This window comes from Alternaria atra (genome assembly GCF_907166805.1).
Source record: "Alternaria atra isolate CS162 genome assembly, contig: 21, whole genome shotgun sequence".
Taxonomy (NCBI): Eukaryota; Fungi; Ascomycota; class Dothideomycetes; order Pleosporales; family Pleosporaceae; genus Alternaria; species Alternaria atra.
In genome coordinates this window covers 5,519,945-5,542,313 of record NW_025091319.1, presented here as the reverse complement: position 1 = coordinate 5,542,313, position 22,369 = coordinate 5,519,945, and the positions used below count along the sequence as shown (strand labels likewise).

The following is a 22,369-nucleotide window of genomic DNA, read 5'->3' as shown; positions in this document are numbered from 1 at the left end:
GAAGCCAACGCAGTGTACTTCATGTCACCAAAAATCTCGATCAAGTACAACAATGTACTAGTCTTACCAGAGCAAGTTTAACCGCTTTGGAACAACGGGCGCTTCGAAGACTGTCGTTGGCTTTGGCCAGTATGTGGATCCGTCTATCCATCCCTCGCGCTCGTTGGTCATGTTTCGTCCTTCGCACTTTAGCCATGTCGAAAACAACAGGCTCACTGCATGCTACGCAGCTGAGCTAGTTGACCAGGACGAGTCGTGATTCGAAATGTAATCAAACCGTTGTTGTCAGGAGCTGGCTTGGCAAACACGGGTCGCTCGTCAGAAGTGCGACATTGTTACTGGAGGGACAAAAGCCGGTGAATAGCAAGTAGGATCATTTGACAGACCGCTTGAAACGTCGCTTACTCAGACCTTGCCTTAAGATTTCTTGATTGTATGTTGCTCGCGGGGCTCAAAACTGCAGGGGTTAAAAATATCTTACGGCTCCCGGCCCAAGAGTAGCGCGGGGCGTATCCCCCATGCGCTACGCCCAATTTTTTGCCGGCGTAAGCGACTCATTTTCGTCGCTTTCCTACCATGCTGCGATCGGCAGACCATCATCTCCAAAGCCATGGAGAGCGCGCCTTTGCCCCTCATCTGTTACCGCCTCTGATGTTGGTCCACAGTCCGTAGGACTAGGCGTAGTCCAAAGTGTGGCCTTCGTTGTGGTCGTGCTCTGCACTCATCGCCATGTCGTTCTCAAGGTGCCATATTGACCCAAGCCTAAACATCAGACGATTTGGTGAAATGCTGGTAACCGAAGCGCTGTTAGCCGTTGGCAAGGTATCGCATTAATTCCTCGAAGGATCGTTGACAAGCGAGAGCGAGATGGTTGAAGCTTTCCCAATAGACTAACCCTAGTAGGCCACTCCTCAGACCAGCGCTAGAGCGGTGCGGTCACCATGTTGGCGGTACCTTCACCAACAAGGATTAGCTAGCCGGCCCGCGAGGCTCACTCGCTCTCCACCGCAATTGTGAAGGGATTATGCACCTGGTCTGAACTGGGACCATGAACTATGTGACGGTATCTCATTGGGACGAGCGCGACAAGCGTTAGCCAAATTACCCACGTCCCATCATGACAAACAGCAGCTACTACTCCTTCATTGGATATCTGACCCGGCACAGCTATGTATCCTTCAGCAGAGCATTACAAGCTTCGTCTGCGCCCCGGATCTACGTTGAGTATATGCCACATGTTCAGCCGCTCAGCATTTCGCAACTTCTAAGTTGGTACATTTAAGGCCGTCCTCCAGGGCCCAGTGGAGTTTCAGGCACTGCAAGACATCATAACACCGCCACTGCCCGCTACGCTTTTTCGACGAATCTCACGCCCCAGCCTTACCGTTGTGGAGTGGTCCCTAGTGCGCTCCCGGGCTAATCCTGTACACCCCGGACTAGCAGCCTTACCATACCCTAATCCCTAGAGTTTGGGTCTGTGCCTTAAGACTGGTTATCCTCACCCATCTGTTGGACTTCCCGCTTAGACGCACTGGCCTACTCTTTGCATGATATACAACCTGCGTTGGTTTCGATTTGCGGCCATTTAACGACCGCCAGATATCCCTTCTTGATACACTTCCACAATACTGCGAACCACTCTTGACCACTACACCACCCCGCGCTATACATGATGAGCTTCTTTTCTTCCGAAGCAGAACTAGCGCTCATGGCGCCAGACGACGGCATGGGTCACTTGTACCCCTCTAGCACATGTCAATCACCTCCGAGCATCATGTACTCACCACCGTTACACCATATGGCCCACCGACCATCAACGACGATGCCAGGACACCCGGCAATGTACACACCACCACAAGACTACAGGCCGGTTATGGACTCCCCATACCCACCTCACGGACTCTGGTCGACACAACCCTCGACGATACCGTTACCTCAAGTAACGTCGTATTCTTACCCGTCATTCTCTGGAATGGCATCTCCTCCGATGCTCGCGCATGACTCGACGTTACTCTCACAGTCTTTTGGCGCACCTCGACCATCAAGGTCGCACTCTACATCGTCATCCACAGGTCATGGCATTCCCTCCAACGTCCCCTCCGAGAGATCACCACCTGCCCTCTCACGATCGCTTTCTCCTTCATCGCCAGACCTTCGATCTTATGGCATTCCAAACAAGAACGGTACATGGAGTTGCGCTTTTCCTGGATGTACCTCAAGAGCAGTTTTTACTCGCGGCTGTGATCTCAGGAAGCATTACAAGCGGCATACAAAGTCCTTCTTCTGCAGGCATGGCGACTGTCCACAATCAACAGGAGGAGGTTTCTCGAGTAAGAAGGATCTTGCAAGACATGAGGCAAAGCACAACCCGGGTGTCCTATGTGACTGGGATGGGTGCGACAGGGTCTTCAGTCGCGTGGACAACATGGTAAATATTGACTCTATTCCATGGGAGAATGAACTTCGCTAACAATTTCCACAGAGAGATCATGTCAAGAGGATCCACCTTAAAGCATCTAGAAAATCATCAACGACCTCCGCCTAACCGTCGTACTTTTGATACACTTGCCAACTGTCACGTCTCTGAAAGGATCGTTTCAGCGTTTACGGCGTCTGTATCCCTTGCCCTGGTTCGAGTCATCGCCGTAAACCTTCGTTAGCAGCGCAGACAGCGGAAAAATTGGAGACCTGCCGGCAGCGAAAAGCCACAGGCTACCAGGACTACAACCCCTTCACTTTCGTTCATGATACCCTGTTTATTTTTGCATTCGCATTCTTGTTCATCTACGAACGCAGCATTTTCTGCGTCGTTGCATTGCTATGGCGTTTCACCAAACTAGAGCATACCTAGGTATTGAGTAGGGTCATTTGGTTCATTCAAAAAGGACACAACACGGTTAGAACGCTTGTTGGGAATTGGTGTGGATAGATGCATATGGCGTCGCTGTTGCCTACACTAGCTTGGTACGAGTGACGTTCAGCAGCGACAACAATTTCAATCCCAACTCTCGACCAGTACGATGCTCCGCATTTCCTCATCATCTTGATTATTTTAACGAACACTACGTCATCCGGGAGCCTAAAACCTACTTTCCAACAACGTTGCAGGCACGATTCCAGTCTTACCACGGGTTGTCACGCCAGAATATCGACATGGTCGGGGGTTAATCGTATGCGACTCCGGCTCGTTAGTGGGAGGCCTTACTGCCTTAACAAGGCTGACTTGCGGTGCCATCCACTCATGTGGGCCGGGACCCTGTGACAGGGTGGCTGTATCGTCTTCGCGAATCATCTCTGTGCTCACCGCACAGGGATTATTGGCTGGCGTTCTGCTCCGTCTGGCAGATGATCGGATTGCAAATATGGCATGTTCAGCGATCGAGAGCGATGGTCGCCCCACCGCGGACCAAACGAAGACATGCCGCAACTCTTTTTGTTTCGAGACGAGCTCCGACAAACATGTCATCCGACGACATGGCGGTGCTACGCGGCGGGACACTGTATCCGCGATGGTGGCTATCGCCATGGTTCAGCAATAAGCCAAGCCGTTTCAAGAATTTGGGACATGCATAGCTTCCAGTCAGACCTGCATGTCGATGGATGAATAGGACGCATTACGTTAGATGAGGGCTGTTACTACGACTTCCAATCACATTCCATCACATGCACTGGAAAGCAGGGCGCCCAAGCGGCTCCATCCCGCGAGCTTACATATGGTAGAGGAATGCATGCACGATGAGGTCGACCCTATCGCGGACTCCGAGAATCCGAGTATCCATCGATCAAAAATACTCATGGTGGTTGCTCGTGACGAAGGTGCGTCACGCTTCGCTGCTGTTTGTGCCACGCTAGTGCACGAGTAACATCATAAAGCGGCTACGTCCAATAGTTTCTGAAGTTACCGTACGGCTACATAGCCTGTTACAATCTGAACAGGTGTGAGCTTACGGCATATGTTCCGGGCGGCAATCCAGCGGCCCTGACAACCCGCCGTTCGATGCAGCCGGCAAGCAGCCAAACACGCGATTTTCATGGCCGCGGCATCGCGACGGCATGGAAGACAAGGATCGAAGTCACACAGCACAAGGTAACCTTCGGATGGATTATAAGCCGTGATTTTGATTCGCTTGGCCATGGTCTTCGGGGGGTTGACTGTGCCGCCACGAGGTGGATGCCTATTGTGGTTGGTGTGCTTTGCGACTTGTCAAGGTATCAAACTCATGCAGGACATCTAAGGCGATTCATCCCCCTGTTCCACCGGTGAAAATAATGGGAATGGCCATGCACCGATGGGGATTTAGCGCACTCCACTCTTCTCCAGTAGCTTATTTATCTGCTGGGAAGGGTCGATCTGGGTCGCGCTACAACGAACCCTCATTTCTTCAGTCTGCGCTTCTTTGTGCCCTTACATGGCCCCCACAATCAGTTCTAATATCGTCGCTAAGCGCATATAGCCCTGACCCTTTGCTTTTTAGTGCGCGTTTCATCGGGAGTACTGTTGCGAGGCGCACACGGAATGCTTGAGGAGCTCGTGTGCTCTCAGATGTGCAATCCCGATACCTAGGTATGACCTGGACAGCCCGTTGAAGGCCTGATCATTCCCAGTCAAGAGGTTATTGTCCGAATACTCTCATCCTTCTTGGCCTATCTGCATATCGAATTGTCTGGCCAAGTTGCCAACCGTGCATGAATATGGGGATCCCAGCATGCATCTTTCGGACCCTGGCGGTGATCGACGGCTTTGGGAAGGCAATGCGATAGTCGCACCGTGCGGACTTCCAACACTGGATGAACGCGTCGATGTCACTGCTTCCGAGCAACACACCATATCATGCTGAATGACGCATTCGCTTGCCTTTGTTTCCTATCCACCGAATATCGGAACTCCAGAGGAAGAACAGAGGCTCCATCGTTACTGCTGATACCCACCAGAGTCCACATTTTCCAGTCTGACACATGCCTTTCAAATCACAGTGCACCTATTACCATCGGATATAATGACAGCGAGTCAGCGTAGCCTGCCCGCTTGATCGAACGACCCGGTTGACTCGCGGACGGCTCCAAATATCGCAATTCCGCCCTTCGCCAGCTAGCAAGCCTTAGTGAAGTTGTGGCGCTGGTCTGAGGCGGAAAAGGCCGGCATACGCACATAAACGCGGAATAGCCGCACTCGTTCCTGAATGCTAACCTCGAACGACTTCTGCGCCTGCAGACATGCGAGCTAACGCTTTGATGATGCACGATGGCACAGACATCTGCATCTTGTCTACAAAGGAAGGTGCAAGAGGAGAAATTTGTGATCTGGAACACCAACTCCGCCCCGCAGCATATGCCTCGAAGAGTGCATATTGCGCTGTCATTACAACCCAACATCGCCGACGTAAGGGCGCTACATGGAGTCCTCTGAATGGTCTCACCGAGCATGCATGCAGCCGGGCCTCAGCCCTGTGTACCAGTCGGACCGACCCGATCATGAACCTCCAACCTCGCACGGCGAAAATTTGCCGTGCATCTTCCGATCATCGATCAGAGAGGCATCAGCATGTGAATCTGTGTTGATATCGATGACAAAAAACGCGAAGACGACTGCCTGGTTGTAAATATTGCCCTGGCCAATCACGCAATGACATCTTATCAATGTCCCCAGCCGAAATCGGCGTGCATTCGCAACACTTAATGGAAGCCGCGTCACTCTCGACACGAAACGCTATTATGATATTTCGAACGCGTATGTTGCTGATAAACTCATATCCGTCGGAATTTACGACGTTTGCTCAAGAGTGTGTTATGTGAGAATTCCCAATAAGCAACTGGCTCCATTATAGCTTCAAGGTAGGACTTGAAAGTCTCTCTACTTCGAAATGGGTCTTCAAAATATGACTATTCTTCTACTCGCCATTTTCGTTCTTCCTATAGCGCATGCTACTATCGAAAATCCAGAAGTGCCTAATGCAAACCATGTCTTCAACGCCATTCATTCATCCATGAGACAATGGGGTTCGTCACTTAATCACAATGGAATGTCGTTCTTCCTCGCCACAGTGCCAGCTGGAACTCAGCTCTACCATGGAACTTCGAAGCTAGAAGCAGTTACCGGGACAGAGTGGTTGGCGTTTGAACCCGAGCATGCACTCATCTTTGCACGCCCTCGTCGAGGACCGCCGCCGAGAGAAGGGCATGGCCCGCCCAACGACCAACCTCATCATGGAACAGACACATCGGATAGGCGATCTCATGGAGAATCACTCCCAACGACGGACGATGGTAGGAAAAACTACTCAGACGCTGAGCGTTTTGCTGATACAAAAACTCTAGGAGCGAGGCCGGCAACACCTCCTCACAGACAGCCACCGCCTCATGAGCGACCAGGAACGCCTGTCTTAACGTATGATGTTGAGCATTATGAACGATTTGATCGCAAACCTCCCACGCACCATGAAGAAAGAAACTACCCACAGCAGCCACTGAGCTCAACCGATTCGAAAGAAAGCACAAAATACGGTTACTTACACACTTACACACCAAAGCACAATCTTCGCCTACTATATCTTGATGGTCTCTCCGCTGGCAAGACTCCCAATGGCACACTTGACACGCAAGACATGCTGCTCCTTAACCTCACCGACTCGGATAGTCCTATGGGGGGCGAATACAAGCGTGCGGAAGGTCTTTGCAATCTAACGGCTACTCTTTGGGAAGATAAGATCAATGGCGTCCTGCGCATGGAGGCTGGCTTCGAGATCATACTTTGTGACTTTGCGAAGCATTTAAAAAGGACAGATGTCGTTGCGGTAGCTCCACACGAGCATCGGGGTGCATTTGGAAGAGGACCGGATGGTTGGCAGTACCTTAAAGCTCTCACCTCGCGCTACCAAGGTATCGGTGGGGACAGAGTGAAGTTAGATCTCGAAAACTTCGCTAGCGTCTTTGCATATCCCGATATAGAAGGGCTGTTTAACAACGACGTACAGTCGGACTACGCCATGCCTCGATTACAGAACGTCAAAGAGTCTGATCGTCTACGTGTCAAAGACGATGTCACGGCGATGATCCTACGGAAAAATTGGAATGCAGACGAACAACCGCGTGATTGGCAAGCAGTAGCCGATATGATAGTGCAGCGGTACAGTAAGCCCCTTCATCATCTTCACACTGACGAAGAGATCCGAGGAGACAAAGACGCACTTGCTCTTTACCTGGCCATTCAACTCCGTCCCTTCATCTCTTCCGTTCGCAACGCAACACTCGAGACACAGCGCTGCTTGTCCCAGTTCATCCCCACACTGCCTTCACCACCACAGCCAGCCGCATCGCTGGCCCATCTCGCTCTATACGCTGTGACGCATCGGATTTGCGACACACTCTTGACTGCCTTATCCATCGCTTCGTCACCTACTTCTCACTTGTCATTTACGTCTGTGTATGCCTCACATGCTGTTGAGCTTATCGACGGATTGGTTGAATTTCTACACTGGACAACGTGGAAGGACTGTGGAGCGTGTGCGGACGAAGAAGTCTGCTTCATACCTATTTGGCCGATGGGCTCGCATGAGGATCATGCACACCCACAATGTAAGCGCAGAGAGGATGTGGAAGATGGCGGTGGGTATTGGGGATCCAGAGAGAGACCGCATGGAAAGAGAAGGATGAACAATGATGGCAAGTACGAGTTCTCACGTCACAGGAGACAGAGCAAAGGAGTTGAAGTTGCGAACTAGAGTGTCCTTCACGTTCGCGAGTATCGCTTTCCTACCACCGCAGCAAGCCTTTTCGATTCTTCTCCAAGTTAGAATTGCTTTAATATCATCTTGTACGTCAGCGGTTCGGTCTCCATCTCTAGAGTGATGGAGAGCACTGAAAGCTTTCATCATCCACACACACACACACCATTGCCGCAGCGTTATGTCGTTCGGCCCCTACCTACCCATTCTCCTGGGCTAGCATCAACCTCCTTCACAACACATGGTCAAACACAAAGGCACCTACTATAATGTACACATCCCAGTCGACTCTACCGTGCACAAAGTCGCCTACGCCTGCCACAGCATACCCACAAGCAACACACGCTACGGTTAAAACCCAACGGGCGGGATCCCGGATCTCGCACCGAACTAGCGGTTAGCGTAGTGCAGCGTGGGGTCCAAAAGCCGCGCCAGCACATGCCCCACGTCTCTTCCTTCAAGCTTTGCTGCTTGTGAAAAGCACGAAAAACTATGTCAACGGGCTAACCCCTGCCTGTCGTGCCATGGCCGCGAAGATTGCCGCAACAGGTATGATGCTGCGAGCCAGGTGCACATGTGGGTACTCCGACGAGCAAGACTAGACTCGTGTGGATCATTGCCTGTCTTCTCAAAGTGGAGCTGGGATTGGGCGCAGGGGTAAGGAACGCGCCGGCGAAACAGACAACCACAGATTCTGATTCGGGTGTGTGTTGCCGCCTTGGATCGTCTTTGTTCGGGATGGATTGGAACCTGGATTGGGACCGGAGTTGGTGCTGGGCGAGGCGAGATGAGTCTGATGCATGTGGGACGGGATTTTTGTTCTTTCGGGGAAAGACACCTGGAGCGTCGTCGGGTCGCTTGTCGCATATCGGGAGACCTAGGAGCGAACTTGGCGTCGCTTTGACTATGTACATACGGTGCTCTCTCCGTCAGCATGTGATTCCCATCATTGGTGTAGTTGTTGATTTCACACTTTCGCGAGCGATGCATTTTGTTGTGATGGCTGCTCAAAGCATGGCGACACGGTAATATGTAATTTCGCAGTTTGATTCTTCACGTATCTGTGAGTGTCCCTTTTTCGTTTTCAGAACAGACGTATCTCGTCACTTGAACCTAGTCGCATCTTCAACACCCCACAGCCAAGTAAATTTCCTGACGACGAATTGATTTCCAGATGGAGACACGATCGAAGATCCACAGCTTCAATTCGAAAGACACTAGAAAACTAAAACTAAAACACTGTGCATGTTCTGCACTACACGAGTCGTCGAGATGGTGTTCTTCTTCCGCCCATCCCGTTGATAATAGCACTTGCGATACCAACACCAACGCCAGTGAGCCCCAGTGTTACACCAGCAGAAACTCCACAAGGCGGGCCGACACTCGCCACAGCTACCTCCTTAGCCACACACTCCATTATTATTTCCACGAGTAAGTCATTAGTTTTGAGATCGTTAGTTCGTGCTCGGGTGGCTAGAACTCACCCGCACTTGCCCGCTACGTACGTATTAAGAACGTCAATGCTAGATTTAAGTTCAAGTCACAGTACTTTAGCATAATATGATGCTTGAGCAAAAAGTCGGAATACCGGTACACTGGTACCGTATAGTAAAATTTATAGACGGCGCAGAGCCGGTGCAAAAGAGCCATGATCGCTGAATCAGGGAATCGATAGTGCATTGATATGGCTATATGTGGATAGCATGTCTTAGGTTGCATAATCGAGCTGTCTTGATACAACGTGCGTGGTATTGGAAGTGAGGATTGAAAGGTAGGTTTGACGGGTCGATGCCTATGACCGGATCAAAGAGTGTAGTCTCAAAGGGGTATTCAAGGCTAACATGTATACATATAGAGCTTCAGGTGTTAACTGTTGCCACTTGGAGGTACGTAGACCACGGATACCTTTCTAGATAGCCTTGGGAGGGTAGTAGAGATTTTGTTTCTCCAACATAGCCCACTCTGACTCTGCTGTCTCTATAATGAGCTGATTCGTCTTGTTCGGTGTCCTGGTCTGATTCTCGTGTCGAGACCGGTTGAATGAAGAACAATGCTGATACGTGTACCATTAATGATCGTAATATAATGGAATGAACAGTCTTGTAGAATTCCGGTAAAACATTCATGGCATGGAGCCGCATGGATTTACCAAAGAGAAACCATCTCAAGAGAACAGGCCTCGAGATAGCATCTTTCTCCTCCATGGACCGCGTAAGGAAAGTGGTCCTGAACCGCGAAGGCACCATTCCTTCAATAAACAGCTGGGGTGTCTTGACCTACGCTGTGGCATTGCTGAGCCAATGTATCTTTGAAATCGTTGCAGTGATTTGTCGTTTCCTTTCTCGGATAATTGTGTCCATGACGTAAAACTATTGCCCAACATAAGGAGCGTAGGTGTGACCTAAGCTCAATCGCGTGTGGGCCGGAAGTCTGTCGTGTTCGTAGAATATGGGCTTGTGAGGTAGCTCATTTGATGGTGTCGTTGATATCCTGACATTGTCCATCTGTATGGCTTCAAGTGCCTGACGGTCTGAACCCTCCCTTTCCTGGCCACTCGGAAGGATCATCAGCAGTATGGATGAATTCCCAAAACCCGTATATAAGGCATAGGAACAGGAATACGACCAGAGCCTGCCCAAACCATTCAGGGAGTGCGCGACGGGTAGACTCGACTTCGCTGCTCGCTATCGAGGAATCATCGCTGTACGGTCGGAAGGTGCCATAGCTTGGAGGGGCTCCAGCCAGCCCAACGGCGTCATGGTAAGAGGGTGGGGGTTCGTCGTACGGGATATGCTCATGAGGCGGCGCATATACGGGCGGGTCATGGTGGTGGTGGTAGTGGTGGTGATGGTGATGGTGAGGATGATCAGGTTGGGAGGTATCCGCTGGTGGGGCAGATGGTGGATCGTGTGAGGCCTGCTACAGTCAGTCATGGCCAAGGTATGACGAGGACGAAGTAGTTACCGGGGCTGCGTCGTGCATATTGCCTTAACCCTGGTGATTTCTAGGGCGACTATCTAGGCTTCATGGTGTTGTAGCTGATGTCGCGTGCGGTGCGCGTCAATGATGGGCATGTGAAAAGGCACGGACCCTTGCCCGCGGAAGTGCTGCGTGTCGCAATGCGGCCTTGGTAAATACGCAGGCAGCAGATTATACGCTCAACACCACCACCACCACCACCAACAAGAGCAGCATGTCCAGCACTCGGTCATTGATATACGGACACATCAAAATCTGCCAGATACAGCATGTCCGCTGATCCCACTGCTAATCTGCAGGTCTTCTCACCACCGGGCTCTGGCCGCTCAAGTCCAGTACCGCGGTCGGCGCGTCATGCAGTAGAAGAGCGTATGTTCGCTTTCTATACATGGAATGCCGACAAGCTAATTGGGGCGACGCAGCTTTGTACAAGAAAGACAAGAACTTCCGACGATATGCGGCTGGTGTTGAACGTGCTCTCGCCCTTTGGGACACGGCACAGCAGGAATGGGCAGACTACATCTCGTTTTTGGGACGACTGCTGAAGGTCAATACCGCCATGCTACTGCCAAGATGAGACAAAACGCTTATACAACCCACCCTCCAGGCCCTGCAAGCGCATCCTCCAGAGATACCCGTCATACCACATAGCGATACTGTCGCACTGCGATTAGCGCAGTGCTTGAATCCAACATTGCCCTCGGGCGTTCACCAGAAAGCGCTCGACGTCTATGACTACGTCTTCTCTACCATCGGTGTATGCCTACCTCCCAAGCCAGCCCAGCGGAAGCTGACCCATGCCCAGAAAGATGCCCTCGCTCGTGACCTCAACCTCTACTTCCCCGGCCTTGCTTCAGTGCTTTCCTTCGCCTCGCTCTCGGTCCGCCCACTCTATCTCTCGGTTTTCGAGAAGCATATACTCAAGCTTGAGGGAGCCGCACTTCGCCCAGCTTTGAAGGCAATCATACTGTCACTCCTGCCCGGTCTAGAAGATGAGACCAGCGAGGACTTTGAGCGCATGGTCTCTGCCACCGAAAAGTTACGGAGCGCGGTGCAGGACAACTCAGATGAGACAGTCAATGCGAAGACTGCCAGTGGCTCGTCCCACTTCTGGCAGTGCCTCTTCCTGGCAACCATCACAAACGCATCTAGGAGGCAAGGTGCACTCGCTTTCCTCGTACGTCGCTTGCCCAAGTTTGGACGACCAGAGCGGCGCAACTTTCCCTCTGATGGTCCCACGTCCTCAGGAACTCTGTCTGCTGAGGCTGAGGCAGCTACATCTCCAGAACCTGGTCTCCTTATCCGTTGCTTCGAATCAGGCTTGTCAGACCCTCAAATTCTCATCCAGCGAGGGTTCCTCGATCTGTTGGTCAGCCATCTGCCTCTCGACTCACCCATCTTGCAGGAGCGCGTTGGCAAAGGAGATCTGGAGCGACTTGTAGCTGCGGCTGCCGGTGTCGTGTCACGCAGAGACATGAGCTTGAACCGACGGCTCTGGGCATGGTTTTTGGGTCCAGAGCCCACTGCGTCCGAGGCCAATGATGGTGTCACGTCTCCAACAACCGACAAGCACAACACGACAGTAGACCCTTCAGCACATCAAGCCGCCTTCTTTTCGCGATACGGTCTTGAGGCGCTGACAAACAGTGTCCTCAAGATGATCAATCGTCGTAGCGCATCACCTTCCGAGCGCGCGCGTCCTTTCCGAGTCTGCTTGTCTCTCATGGACCGTTGGGAAGTAGGTGGGCTGATCGTACCCGAGATCTTCCTGCCGGCGTTACGAAGCGTTTATTCGTACAGCGAGACTGCATCCAAGGACCAAGTCGATGAAGTCATGAGAAGTGCTAGCGCCTTCTTCGATGGTGTCGATAGCGGCCTCATTTGGGGCAAGTTGATTCACCTCATAACATCCTCTTTGCAGACTGATGTGGCAGCTAACGACGAAGCCTTGCAGAAGATGAAGCTGGCCAAGTTTGTTCTAACCCGCTTCAATCTCAAGGAGGAAGATATGTTGCTGCATCACATGCCCCTAATGGTGTTGTCGTTACTCGTTTCCTTGAACGAGAGCCCTGGAAAGACCAGCAGATTAGCAGCGGGCGCAGAAGTCATGAGTCTTGCCCTTGAGATTGCAGACTCACTTGTGCAGATAGTACCAGATCGGTCATTTCGAGCCGATCAAGCAACGGACCAGCAGCTATCTGCAGCCCTCAAGATATCACGAGCCACTGTGACCCAGCAAATCCGATCATTCTACGAAGAGTCTCAAGGCAGTCTTGATGCAGCTGACCCTCCTTTCAAGCCACCACTGCTTGGTCAGATCGTGCTTCGTGAGGCTTCTTATATGTTCACAGCATCTATGCAGTCGACGGACTCTAAGACCTCTGTGGATATGCCTTCCAAGATCCTTTCCAATCTCATATTCAAAACACAATGTTTGAAGGCCATCGAAGACATTGATCTCATCACCATGCTTACGAACATCCTGCAAACCTCGGACGAGCCCAACACAGATCTTTCTTTTTCACACTCGAGCGCCATAACGACTGTTTTGCTGGCACTCCAGACATCACTCCCATCGAGACCTCATATCGACTCTAGTCAGTTACCTGAGCTCATTCATCCCCTAGTCCAGTACTTTTGGCAGTATCTGTCGCCAACATTACCCAAGTACCACGTCGAAACCGCACGTTCATTGTTACTGTTGCATTCCATTGCGCCTGCAAGCCGGATGGTCGAAAGTGCCCTTGCTTCTATCATTGTGGAGCAAACCGGCCGCGATTCTACTTCAAACACCTCATCCGACTGTGCCCGGCGGTTTGCGACACTCTGGACCCATATCATGCATGAACTGAATTTGCAATCAGAAAAGCGGGTTAGCATTACGCGTCGACCGAGTGGTAACGTCCCACAAGCCCCGACGCCCGCGGGTGATTTTCACTCTGTCTTGACACGACCGCTACTTTTGCTTCTTGATACTCTGGCAGAAGAAGGGTCCGAAACTTCCACGTTTATGCAAAATTGGTTGCCAGATTTGTCAAGCCTAAACAGAGTCTTCGAAGTCCTCGCACTTCACATTCAGTCGCTCAACTGTCTGGTAGCTTCAAGCAATTTGGCGCCCAACACGGGGTCGCAGGAACGGCAACCACGATCTAGAAGAGATGACACAAAAGAATGCCTTTACTACCTTAGGCATGTCTTCAACGTCATCAAACGACCATCACACTTCACTTGGGTAACTCTTGCTGAAGTAACTCTCACGTGGCCGGAACCATCATCATCGCGGATTTCCATCCAGGAATGGCTCGTACGTACCTGTTTGACGACGTTGTCGCTTCAAGTTGGCACTTCTGAAACGAATCTTGAGCCCCATACACAAGAACTACATCGACTATCAGTCTCCATCATGTCGCAAATCTATCAAAGTCCATTCGCTGCTCCACTGCGCGACTTGGAGCTTGAAGTACCCTTGATGGCGAGACTGCGATCAGCAAGCCCATCTTTACAGAGTCTCTTGCTAGGTGCAGAGTTGGCCGCATTGAAACTCCGTCTTACCCGTCCGCTAGAGCCCGCACCAGAACCGAAGCCTTCAAATCACCCAGCGAACCGGTCACGTCTGTCACTAGCAATAAACAGAGATTCGGAAGATCACACACCAGCACCCATCCCTCCACCTCCGCAGCTGGTTGAGTGCTTGAAATTTGGATTTTCTTCCCCAACTAGTCGCTTGGTCCTTGACGACTGGATCCAATTCCTCGTTGAAGTTCTACCAATGTTCCCTGACGCGATATTCCAAAACCTCCTCCCGCTTGTAGAATGTCTTTGCAAGCAAATCAACCTTACATTTGAGCAGCTTAAGTCGACGTTCGCAAAGATGCAAATCGTGCCGACCGTATCTCCGGAGTCGACTTTAATATCGCTCATGAACGGTTTGGAGCAGATTTTAGCAAAGGCACATGAGCGTTTGACAACTCAAGAGACAAGAGTGTCTGCCAGCAAGTCTCCGGAACAACCCCAGGGCTTCTTTAGCAACGTAGTGTCCGGCCTAATCTCGACTGATACGAACCAGACTCGCACGCCAACTGCGAACAGCAGACTCTCAGTCCTGCTTTGCTTCCAAGACACTGTTCGTATATGCTTTGCGATATGGTCATGGGGACATATTCTAGAAGTACAAGATCATACGTCAGCGTCATCGTTTTCTTACACTTCTTTACGCATGCGCAATCGAGCTCGCCGCACATTGGAACACCTCTTTGCTGCGGAAGCGTTGGAATGTCTAGAGACGTTGGTAGTCCTATGGGCACATGCGACGCTTGACGATACGCAAGGACCAGCCATTACAGGGCTTCTGAACGTCCTCAATGGGTCAAAACCAAAGCATACAATCCCAGCAATTTTTAACGCAGTGTACAGCCGGACCGATCCTGGGGCTTTGGATACTAATCGATTATCAACACTCACGTCCGATCTTACCGACGCCGAGCTAGTTACCTTCCTCGTTGAATATACAATCTCTTTAGAAGACGATGCCATGGACGAGATATGGCAAGATTGCACTCTATTCTTACGAGACGTGCTTGCAAATCCTCTCCCTCATCGACAAATTTTGCCCACATTGTTGGAATTCACCGCTGTCATAGGTCAGAAGGTTGATAACACCAACTTTGGAGAGCAACGAAAGATGCGGAGGGAGCTTGCAGTAAGTGCAGATGCGCGTTGGATAGGTATATACTAATCACTCGAACAGGACATCTTTGCTAGGATATTGACTGCAATTTTCACAACACGTTCAATGGGCTATCTTCAAGACTCAAATCAGGCTGCAAACGAAAAGACGACTGCGATGACCAACGGCGTCCGCGCACAGAAGCGAGCAAATGATGTTGTCTCTATTCTTACCATCATCGTACCAAAGCTACCGATCATTTTGGTAGAGAATGACCGTGTTGCAAAGGTCGTCTCTGACATTTCAGCATCTGTCATCGGTCCGACCTTCCGCGCGAAAGCGTTTCCAGAGAACGTGTCAAGGAACACACTGGATTTGCTTCAAGGTCTTACCAAGATTGCGCAAGGCAACAAGTTCCTCAAGAAAGATATATATGATGCTTTCAACGACCCTAAATTCTTCAACACGCCACTTCCTCTGTTGAGAGAAGCTTGGCTACCTATCCTCGCACAGTGGACGCAGTCTGACAAGGAGCGTCTGCCAGAACTACTAGCACGACTTTCTGCGCCAACAACCGCTGGCATCATGTTTGGTGTGGGTGCGACATCTGCTCGGCAGGAAGCTGACCGCAAGACACAGCTTACACTACGCCGAATTGCGCTTCTAATTTTGGGTAGTCCCGAGGATGCCTTTACGCCGAATATACCCCAGGTTCTGGAGAAGGTCGTCGAACTGCTTACCGCAACGCCAGCGTCCTCCCCTTCATCGGTAACTCGTACAGATATCATCGTACTGTTACGTGCTATCATCTTGAAAACCTCTCCCATTCATCTCGCGTCACTGTGGCCGGTTGTGAATGGCGAGCTAACATCTGGGTTATCCGCGCTCCTACCAGATGCACCGAACAAGGAACATTACAATAATGCTGGTATGATTCAGACATGCAAGTTGTTGGACGAACTAGTCGTACTAGACCCAGATGACTTCCAACTCATGGAGTGGCTCTTCATCTCTGACACCATCGACGCTGTATACAAGCCTGTCACGTCGCCAACCCTAATTTCTCTTACGGATGAGATCAATGAGGTTCTTACTAGATCCTCGACAGCACCTGCAGCACCTGTAACAGCGCTGAATGGGTCGTATACCGATGAGCCGAAGAGGACATTGTTCCTAGATCCGCTCATCGAAGCTCTCGAGAAGGAAGAGGGTGCTGCGGTATTGGAGATGACTAGAGGAGAGCTTGTGAATCGTTTAGTCAGGCCTTTCTTGGGCAATCTGGCAATGAATGCTTTCGAGGCGAGATACGGGGGTGGGGAGGCGGATTGGCAGGGTATCTGGGAGAGTGTGGTCAAGGATGCGGGGAGCTAAGCGCGATAGAAGGAAGGGTGCAAGACAAAGACTTTTTTGAATCCATACTAGTTGATGACATGGGATAGATGGGTTTTATAGCAGCGGAATCTTCCGCTTCTTCTCGGAACATGCGGAACTATATGTGCGGAGAAAGGATACGAACATGTCAACCCCGCTCGGCATTTGACACCTCAAATGTCTATCAAAACCTTGTCATGTAGATGGCACCAAATGCTACCATCATGCAGTCCACTACTGACGTCTCACATTCCCACTACTCAATATGCTCGAACAACTCAACCTCACCCTCTCACTAACCCATTCAGTCATTCTAACATGCATCCCTATCCTTCTCCTTCTCCTGCATCTCCTCTCAAACCACTACACCGCATCTCTCTACAAAATCCCCGGCCCTTTCCTCGCCTCAATAACCGACCTCTGGCGCCTCTTCCACGTCCGAACCGGACACTTCCACCTCACTCAAATCCATGTCCACAAACGCTACGGCCCTATAGTTAGACTCGGACCAAACACAGTCTCTATTTCTGATCCCCAAGCCATCAAAACGATATACGCACACAAATCGGGGTTTCTCAAATCAGAATTTTACCCCGTCCAACAACAGATTGCTAATGGAGCGCGCTTGGAAACTCTATTCACGACGACGGATCCGGTATTTCATGGGAGATTGAGGCGGGCGGTGGGGAATGCCTACGCGCTTAGTAGTTTGTTGACGTTTGAACCGTTGGTTGATAGCACGATTTTGGCTTTTTTGGGGGAGCTTGAAGGGAGGTTTGTGAGGGGTCTGGCGGGGGATGACAGAGAGGAAAGGGGAGAGAAAGGGATATGTGATTTTGGGACTTGGTTGCAGTATTTTGCGTTTGATGTTATTGGGGAATTGACCTTTTCGAAAAGATTGGGGTTTTTGGATAGGGGAGAGGATGTAGATGGGATTATTGGGAGTGTGGAGAGGAATCTGAATTACTTTGCTGTTGTAAGTTATATGTATAGGATGGGCTTTGAGTAACTGGGGAGCTGACTTTTTTTGAGCGTAGGCTGGCCAGATGCCTATCTTGGATAGGCTGATTGTGAAGAACCCGTTACGGCTATGGTTGAGCAAATGGGGCTGGGGACGGGCAACAACGCCTGTGGCTGTCTTTGCGCGGGAACGTATGGCGGAGCGCAACAATGAGCAGGTTGATTGGAAAGAAGAAAAAATGTCAAAGGGATCTCGTGACTTCTTGTCCCGCTTCCAAGAAGCTCATACCAAGGATTCAGAATTCATGTCACAGCAGCGCGTCCTCGCCGTCACCGTAGCCAACATGTTCGCCGGCTCAGACACAACAGCCATCACCCTCCGCGCCATCTTCTACCATCTCCTTTGTAATCCAGAAACCATGAAGCGGCTTCGGCAAGAACTAGATCGTGACGCTGTCTTCGACGAAGACGGTCTGGCTACCTGGAGCAACGTCCACGAACTACCATATCTTAGTGCCGTCATCAAAGAAGGTCTTCGCTGTCATCCTGCCGCTGGCTTGAGCCTCGAACGCGTTGTACCGTCGACTGGCCTCACCATAGGCTCCTACTCCATCCCGCCAGGTACCATAGTTGGCTGCAATGCTTGGGTAATTCATCAATCAGAAAGCGTGTTCGGCGACCATACCGAACTCTTCCGGCCTGAACGCTGGCTCGAAGCGGACGAGGCCCAGCGTAACGGAATGAACAACATGCTCTTCTCTTTCGGCGCAGGGACGCGCTCGTGCATCGGTAAGAATATCAGCTTGTTGGAGATGTATAAACTCGTTCCTGCGCTGTTGCACCGATTTGAGGTAAGTTTAGATTGATGAAGTACCCTCTGATTCTATTGGCAGAAATCTTTGCTGATGTAGAGTTTAGATATCTTTCGCGAAGCCGCAGGCGGAGTGGAAGTTGTGTAATGCGTGGTTCGTAAGACAGAGTGGGTTTTATGTGAGGTTGAGGGATAGGCAGTAAACGGATGAGGGTACGTATGTTACGTCGTAAGGCTCCGACGGAGTCGCCCCAGTTTGACCCGAGATGATCAAGGCCTCATACAAGCAACGTGGGAGCGCTTCTTTTGTGCAGTTCGTGGTTTCCTTATCCTCTTTCCGGACTTCCTTTTCGCTACTTGCCCACGCTTCACAACGTGGCAAGCATGTAGTCTGTATCCTAGGACACCGGTACAGAGCTAGCCGACCAGCCATATGAGCAGGAAAACGGAGTGCGGTTAGGAAGAAGCTAGATTTTGCATGGCTCCCATCCAGTTTCACTCTGAATCGTCTTCATCTTCGTCTTCCTCCTGCATAATGGCTTCGCACTGCTCCTTGAGCTCTTGTACGCCAGTGACACCCTTCCACTTGTCCAGAACTCTGCTAACCTCCTGCCACTCCTTCTCAGCCTGCTCGTCTTGGTCTTGATCTATCATGACCTGCAGCCGTCGTGGAGTATCCAGAACCCATCTGACAGTGTCCTGTTGTCTCCGCTTCTTCTCCACCTCTACTTTGTTCTTCTCGTCTTGCTCGACACGTATGCTTATACCCAATCCTTCTTCTTTTGACTGGTGGCTATCCTGCAACGATGATGACAAGGAAGCAGCTGTCTCGGCGATGTGCGAAATGGCAGGGCCGAGGGTATGGGTAGTTGGTGCGAGAGGATCCATGTTGCCGCGCATACGTCGGATAGTGCTCGTTGCGGAGAGGAGTTTGGAGTAATTGTCGTAGACAAGGGACTTGCGGTCGCTATCCAAATTTCTAACCTCTATACCAGCATTAGCGCCCCATATGTTCTGTATTGTGTGTAGAGTGATAGCATACGAGATATCAAGTCTGCCTCGACCTTTAATACGCCCTTCAGTCCCTCTTTCGCAAGTAAGCCCTCTACAAAGGCTTCTGCATTGAAATCCGCGGCATCGAGCTCCGTCAGCGTCTCGTCTTCTTCTGGTCCTAGCTGTGTTCCAGAAGATTCTTCAGATATTCGCGCGTCTGGTGTGGCATCCCTGGGGGCATTCTTTAGGCCATAGAATTCGCGAAGGGCGGCGCGATTTCGGCGTGCGGCTTGTGGTGGGCGATGCGACGAGCTGCTATCGATTGAGGTGCGGGTTAATGAGGGGCTGCGTACCGAAGAGCTGGCGCGGGGCGAAGCAATTGTTGACATGATGTGATATATTCTCTTGCTATATATCGTGAGGTCTGGCGGTTGGAGTGCTGAAACATGAGCTTCATGTGAAGGGCCGAGGCCACCATTAGAGAAAGAGCGCCCCACGTCATTCTACGCGTCGCGTCTCCCACACATCTCAAGCCTTATTCGCGAAGAAGCAAAACCACACAAACTTATCACGATTCTAGTTAATCGTCGACATGGCGGCTAACGTCACAGCTGAGCTAACACAGCACCTAAATGCCCGACATCTTTACCCTACCGCAGCCTGGCTGCAAGGCTTCCTGTCCACAACCCGACCGAACACGCCATTGCCCGCCATCAAGCAGACAGCTCTCTTCCGCCTACTAGCCACCGACATCACAACATCGCTCACTCAGCCTGCAGCCTCAGTGTTTCCCAGCGATGTATTAAAGGGCACAACTAAGTCCCGCCTTGTCCCTGGCCCTGTTGTCTGTCAAGTGCTTGACGTCGAAGACATTGGCCACTCGCGTTGGTCCCAGGTCGAATCTATCGAAGCGCAAGAGCGGGGCGAAATGACAAAAGGAAGGGAGATCGTGCGCGTTGTAGAACAAGAGAACGAGGGCACTGCTGAGGCTGCAGTTCCTGTGCAGAGCAAAGGGCCATTCAAGTTGCTACTGCAGGACGCAAAAGGACTCAAGATCTATGCCATGGATCTGAGAGGGATAGACGGGCTCAACACCAATATGGTTATGGGCGCAAAGCTTGTCCTGAAAAATGTTGACGTAAGGAGAGGTGTCATCATGCTTGAGCCCGGCAGTGTTCAGTATGTTGGTGGGAAGCTCGAGGCACTTGATAAGGCTTGGAAAGAGGGGAGGAAGGAGAGGCTGATGGCAGCGGCTAAGGTGACAGCATAGACGGCGGGGTACTAATGTCTTACGATTGCAGCCTGATCTTTCAGATCCGAACACCAGCATACCAGCCTTTGGGAACATCAGCTTAAGAATGTTTTGTGATGCATGTATCGGCGTCTTGCAGCATCGTCATCAACTTGTCAGTGCGACAAGGCCTGGAGATCCAGAGTATGATATAGACACCGGACCAGAATATACAGTGAGCACACTCCGCGTAGTGACTTGTATATGAACCAAATAGAGACGGCTAACATTCTTCGTAAGTGCATCCATCATTGTACAGCCGATTCCTTCGCTGCATCGGCAAGTCATGGGTGTCCCGTCTGCAAGCCAGCTTGGGATAAATTATCCAACCTTGAGCAGCAATCTTTACGTGCTGCTGATTTGAAGGAGACCAAGGTTTCAACAGCTGGCACCTCACCACTAGCGTACGTCACAGTTGCAATATTGGAGCGCTGGGCAATAATGCCAAATGCATTTCGCCTCATTGTCCGCTACAACCACAGGCTAGTGGATATCTCCAAGCACAATATGTTTGTTCTAGAACCTGATGAAAGTAGGTTTTCCCTTAATAGATCATGCAAATGTGCTTACCTTACAGCAGATTGCACGTCATCTCAGAGTAAAACGACGAGCCACTCACAACTTCAGCAATTCGTAAGTTCCATACGAAAACGATGCTCACGGATGGGGACAATCATAAACATAAGTAACTCATCCCAGAGAACCAACCTACAGAGTGACTTTACTAGCGATCGAACCTCTTCGACTGAATCTATGCAGTTGGCTGCTAAGTGGTTACAAGAGTGTGTCAATTCGCATTTGACCTGCAACACAACTGAGCGCAACAGTACATGGTACCCAACGCGTCTCTTGCACCTGGCCAATTCATGTGGAGCTGAAAGCTACGTCCGACTTATACACACAGCACAAGAACCACCTGTCGGCCCTTACTCTACTTTAAGCCATCGCTGGGGTGATATCATGCCTTCCCAGCTAACTCAAGCAATAGCATCCGAGTCTGACCCTCGGTTCTCGATAGTAGATTTGCCCAAAACATTCCAAGAAGCCATTCAAGTGTCTAAAAAGCTGGGGATCCGGTATCTATGGATCGATTCGTTGTGCATAATTCAGAGTGGAGATCATCGTCAAGATTGGTACCGGGAAGCAAGTTTGATGGACAAAGTGTATACGCATTCCCACTGCAACATCTCCGCAACAGACGCAGAAGATAGCACTAAGGGCCTTTTCCGGTATCACACCCCTCAACGTGTCGGTCGCCCGCGCGTCAAAGTCAATCTGCAAGGCATGCATCCTCATAATGAACACACGGAGTGTCTGCTGTCAGACTATCTCCTCTGGCCACATGCCCTAGACTCCTCGCCTCTCGACAAGCGCGGATGGGTTTTTCAGGAGCGTTATCTTGCACCGCGAGTTCTGCATTTCTGTCGAAATCAATTGTTCTGGGAGTGTCAAGAGCATACCGTGTGCGAAACCTTTCCCCAGGAGCTACCGCTTGTGAGTCTGCATTATACTGCTGCATTCCTCAAATCCAAAAAGAGAAACGAACAACGTATCGCCAAACAACTTAACGCGAACAA

General features: G+C 50.9%; 6 protein-coding genes across 6 annotated transcripts; 5 read left to right on the top strand and 1 right to left on the bottom strand.

The window, feature by feature from the left end:
* Window positions 1-1,672: 1,672 nt before the first annotated feature.
* ALTATR162_LOCUS2280 (uncharacterized protein) lies at window positions 1,673-2,545 on the top strand (the record flags this gene model as incomplete). Its single annotated transcript, XM_043309884.1, has 2 exons — window positions 1,673-2,428; window positions 2,483-2,545. 2 exons carry the CDS (start codon window positions 1,673-1,675, stop codon window positions 2,543-2,545), a joined length of 819 nt encoding a protein of 272 aa, XP_043165819.1.
* Window positions 2,546-5,861: 3,316 nt separating this feature from the next.
* ALTATR162_LOCUS2279 (uncharacterized protein) lies at window positions 5,862-7,718 on the top strand (the record flags this gene model as incomplete). The annotated part of the gene is made up of 1 exon (XM_043309883.1): window positions 5,862-7,718. The coding sequence occupies one exon, from the start codon at window positions 5,862-5,864 to the stop codon at window positions 7,716-7,718; it is 1,857 nt and encodes a 618-aa protein (XP_043165818.1).
* A 3,251-nt stretch (window positions 7,719-10,969) lies between these two features.
* On the top strand, window positions 10,970-16,737 carry ALTATR162_LOCUS2278 (uncharacterized protein; the record flags this gene model as incomplete). The annotated part of the gene is made up of 5 exons (XM_043309882.1): window positions 10,970-11,069; window positions 11,123-11,247; window positions 11,308-11,457; window positions 11,506-15,399; window positions 15,448-16,737. 5 exons carry the CDS (start codon window positions 10,970-10,972, stop codon window positions 16,735-16,737), a joined length of 5,559 nt encoding a protein of 1,852 aa, XP_043165817.1.
* Window positions 16,738-17,783: 1,046 nt separating this feature from the next.
* On the top strand, window positions 17,784-18,608 carry ALTATR162_LOCUS2277 (uncharacterized protein; the record flags this gene model as incomplete). Its single annotated transcript, XM_043309881.1, has 2 exons — window positions 17,784-18,548; window positions 18,591-18,608. 2 exons carry the CDS (start codon window positions 17,784-17,786, stop codon window positions 18,606-18,608), a joined length of 783 nt encoding a protein of 260 aa, XP_043165816.1.
* A 395-nt stretch (window positions 18,609-19,003) lies between these two features.
* Window positions 19,004-19,890, bottom strand: ALTATR162_LOCUS2276 (uncharacterized protein; the record flags this gene model as incomplete). The annotated part of the gene is made up of 2 exons (XM_043309880.1): window positions 19,004-19,494; window positions 19,551-19,890. The coding sequence occupies 2 exons, from the start codon at window positions 19,888-19,890 to the stop codon at window positions 19,004-19,006; spliced, it is 831 nt and encodes a 276-aa protein (XP_043165815.1).
* A 203-nt stretch (window positions 19,891-20,093) lies between these two features.
* On the top strand, window positions 20,094-20,771 carry ALTATR162_LOCUS2275 (uncharacterized protein; the record flags this gene model as incomplete). The annotated part of the gene is made up of 1 exon (XM_043309879.1): window positions 20,094-20,771. The coding sequence occupies one exon, from the start codon at window positions 20,094-20,096 to the stop codon at window positions 20,769-20,771; it is 678 nt and encodes a 225-aa protein (XP_043165814.1).
* Between the last annotated feature and the right edge of the window lie 1,598 nt (window positions 20,772-22,369).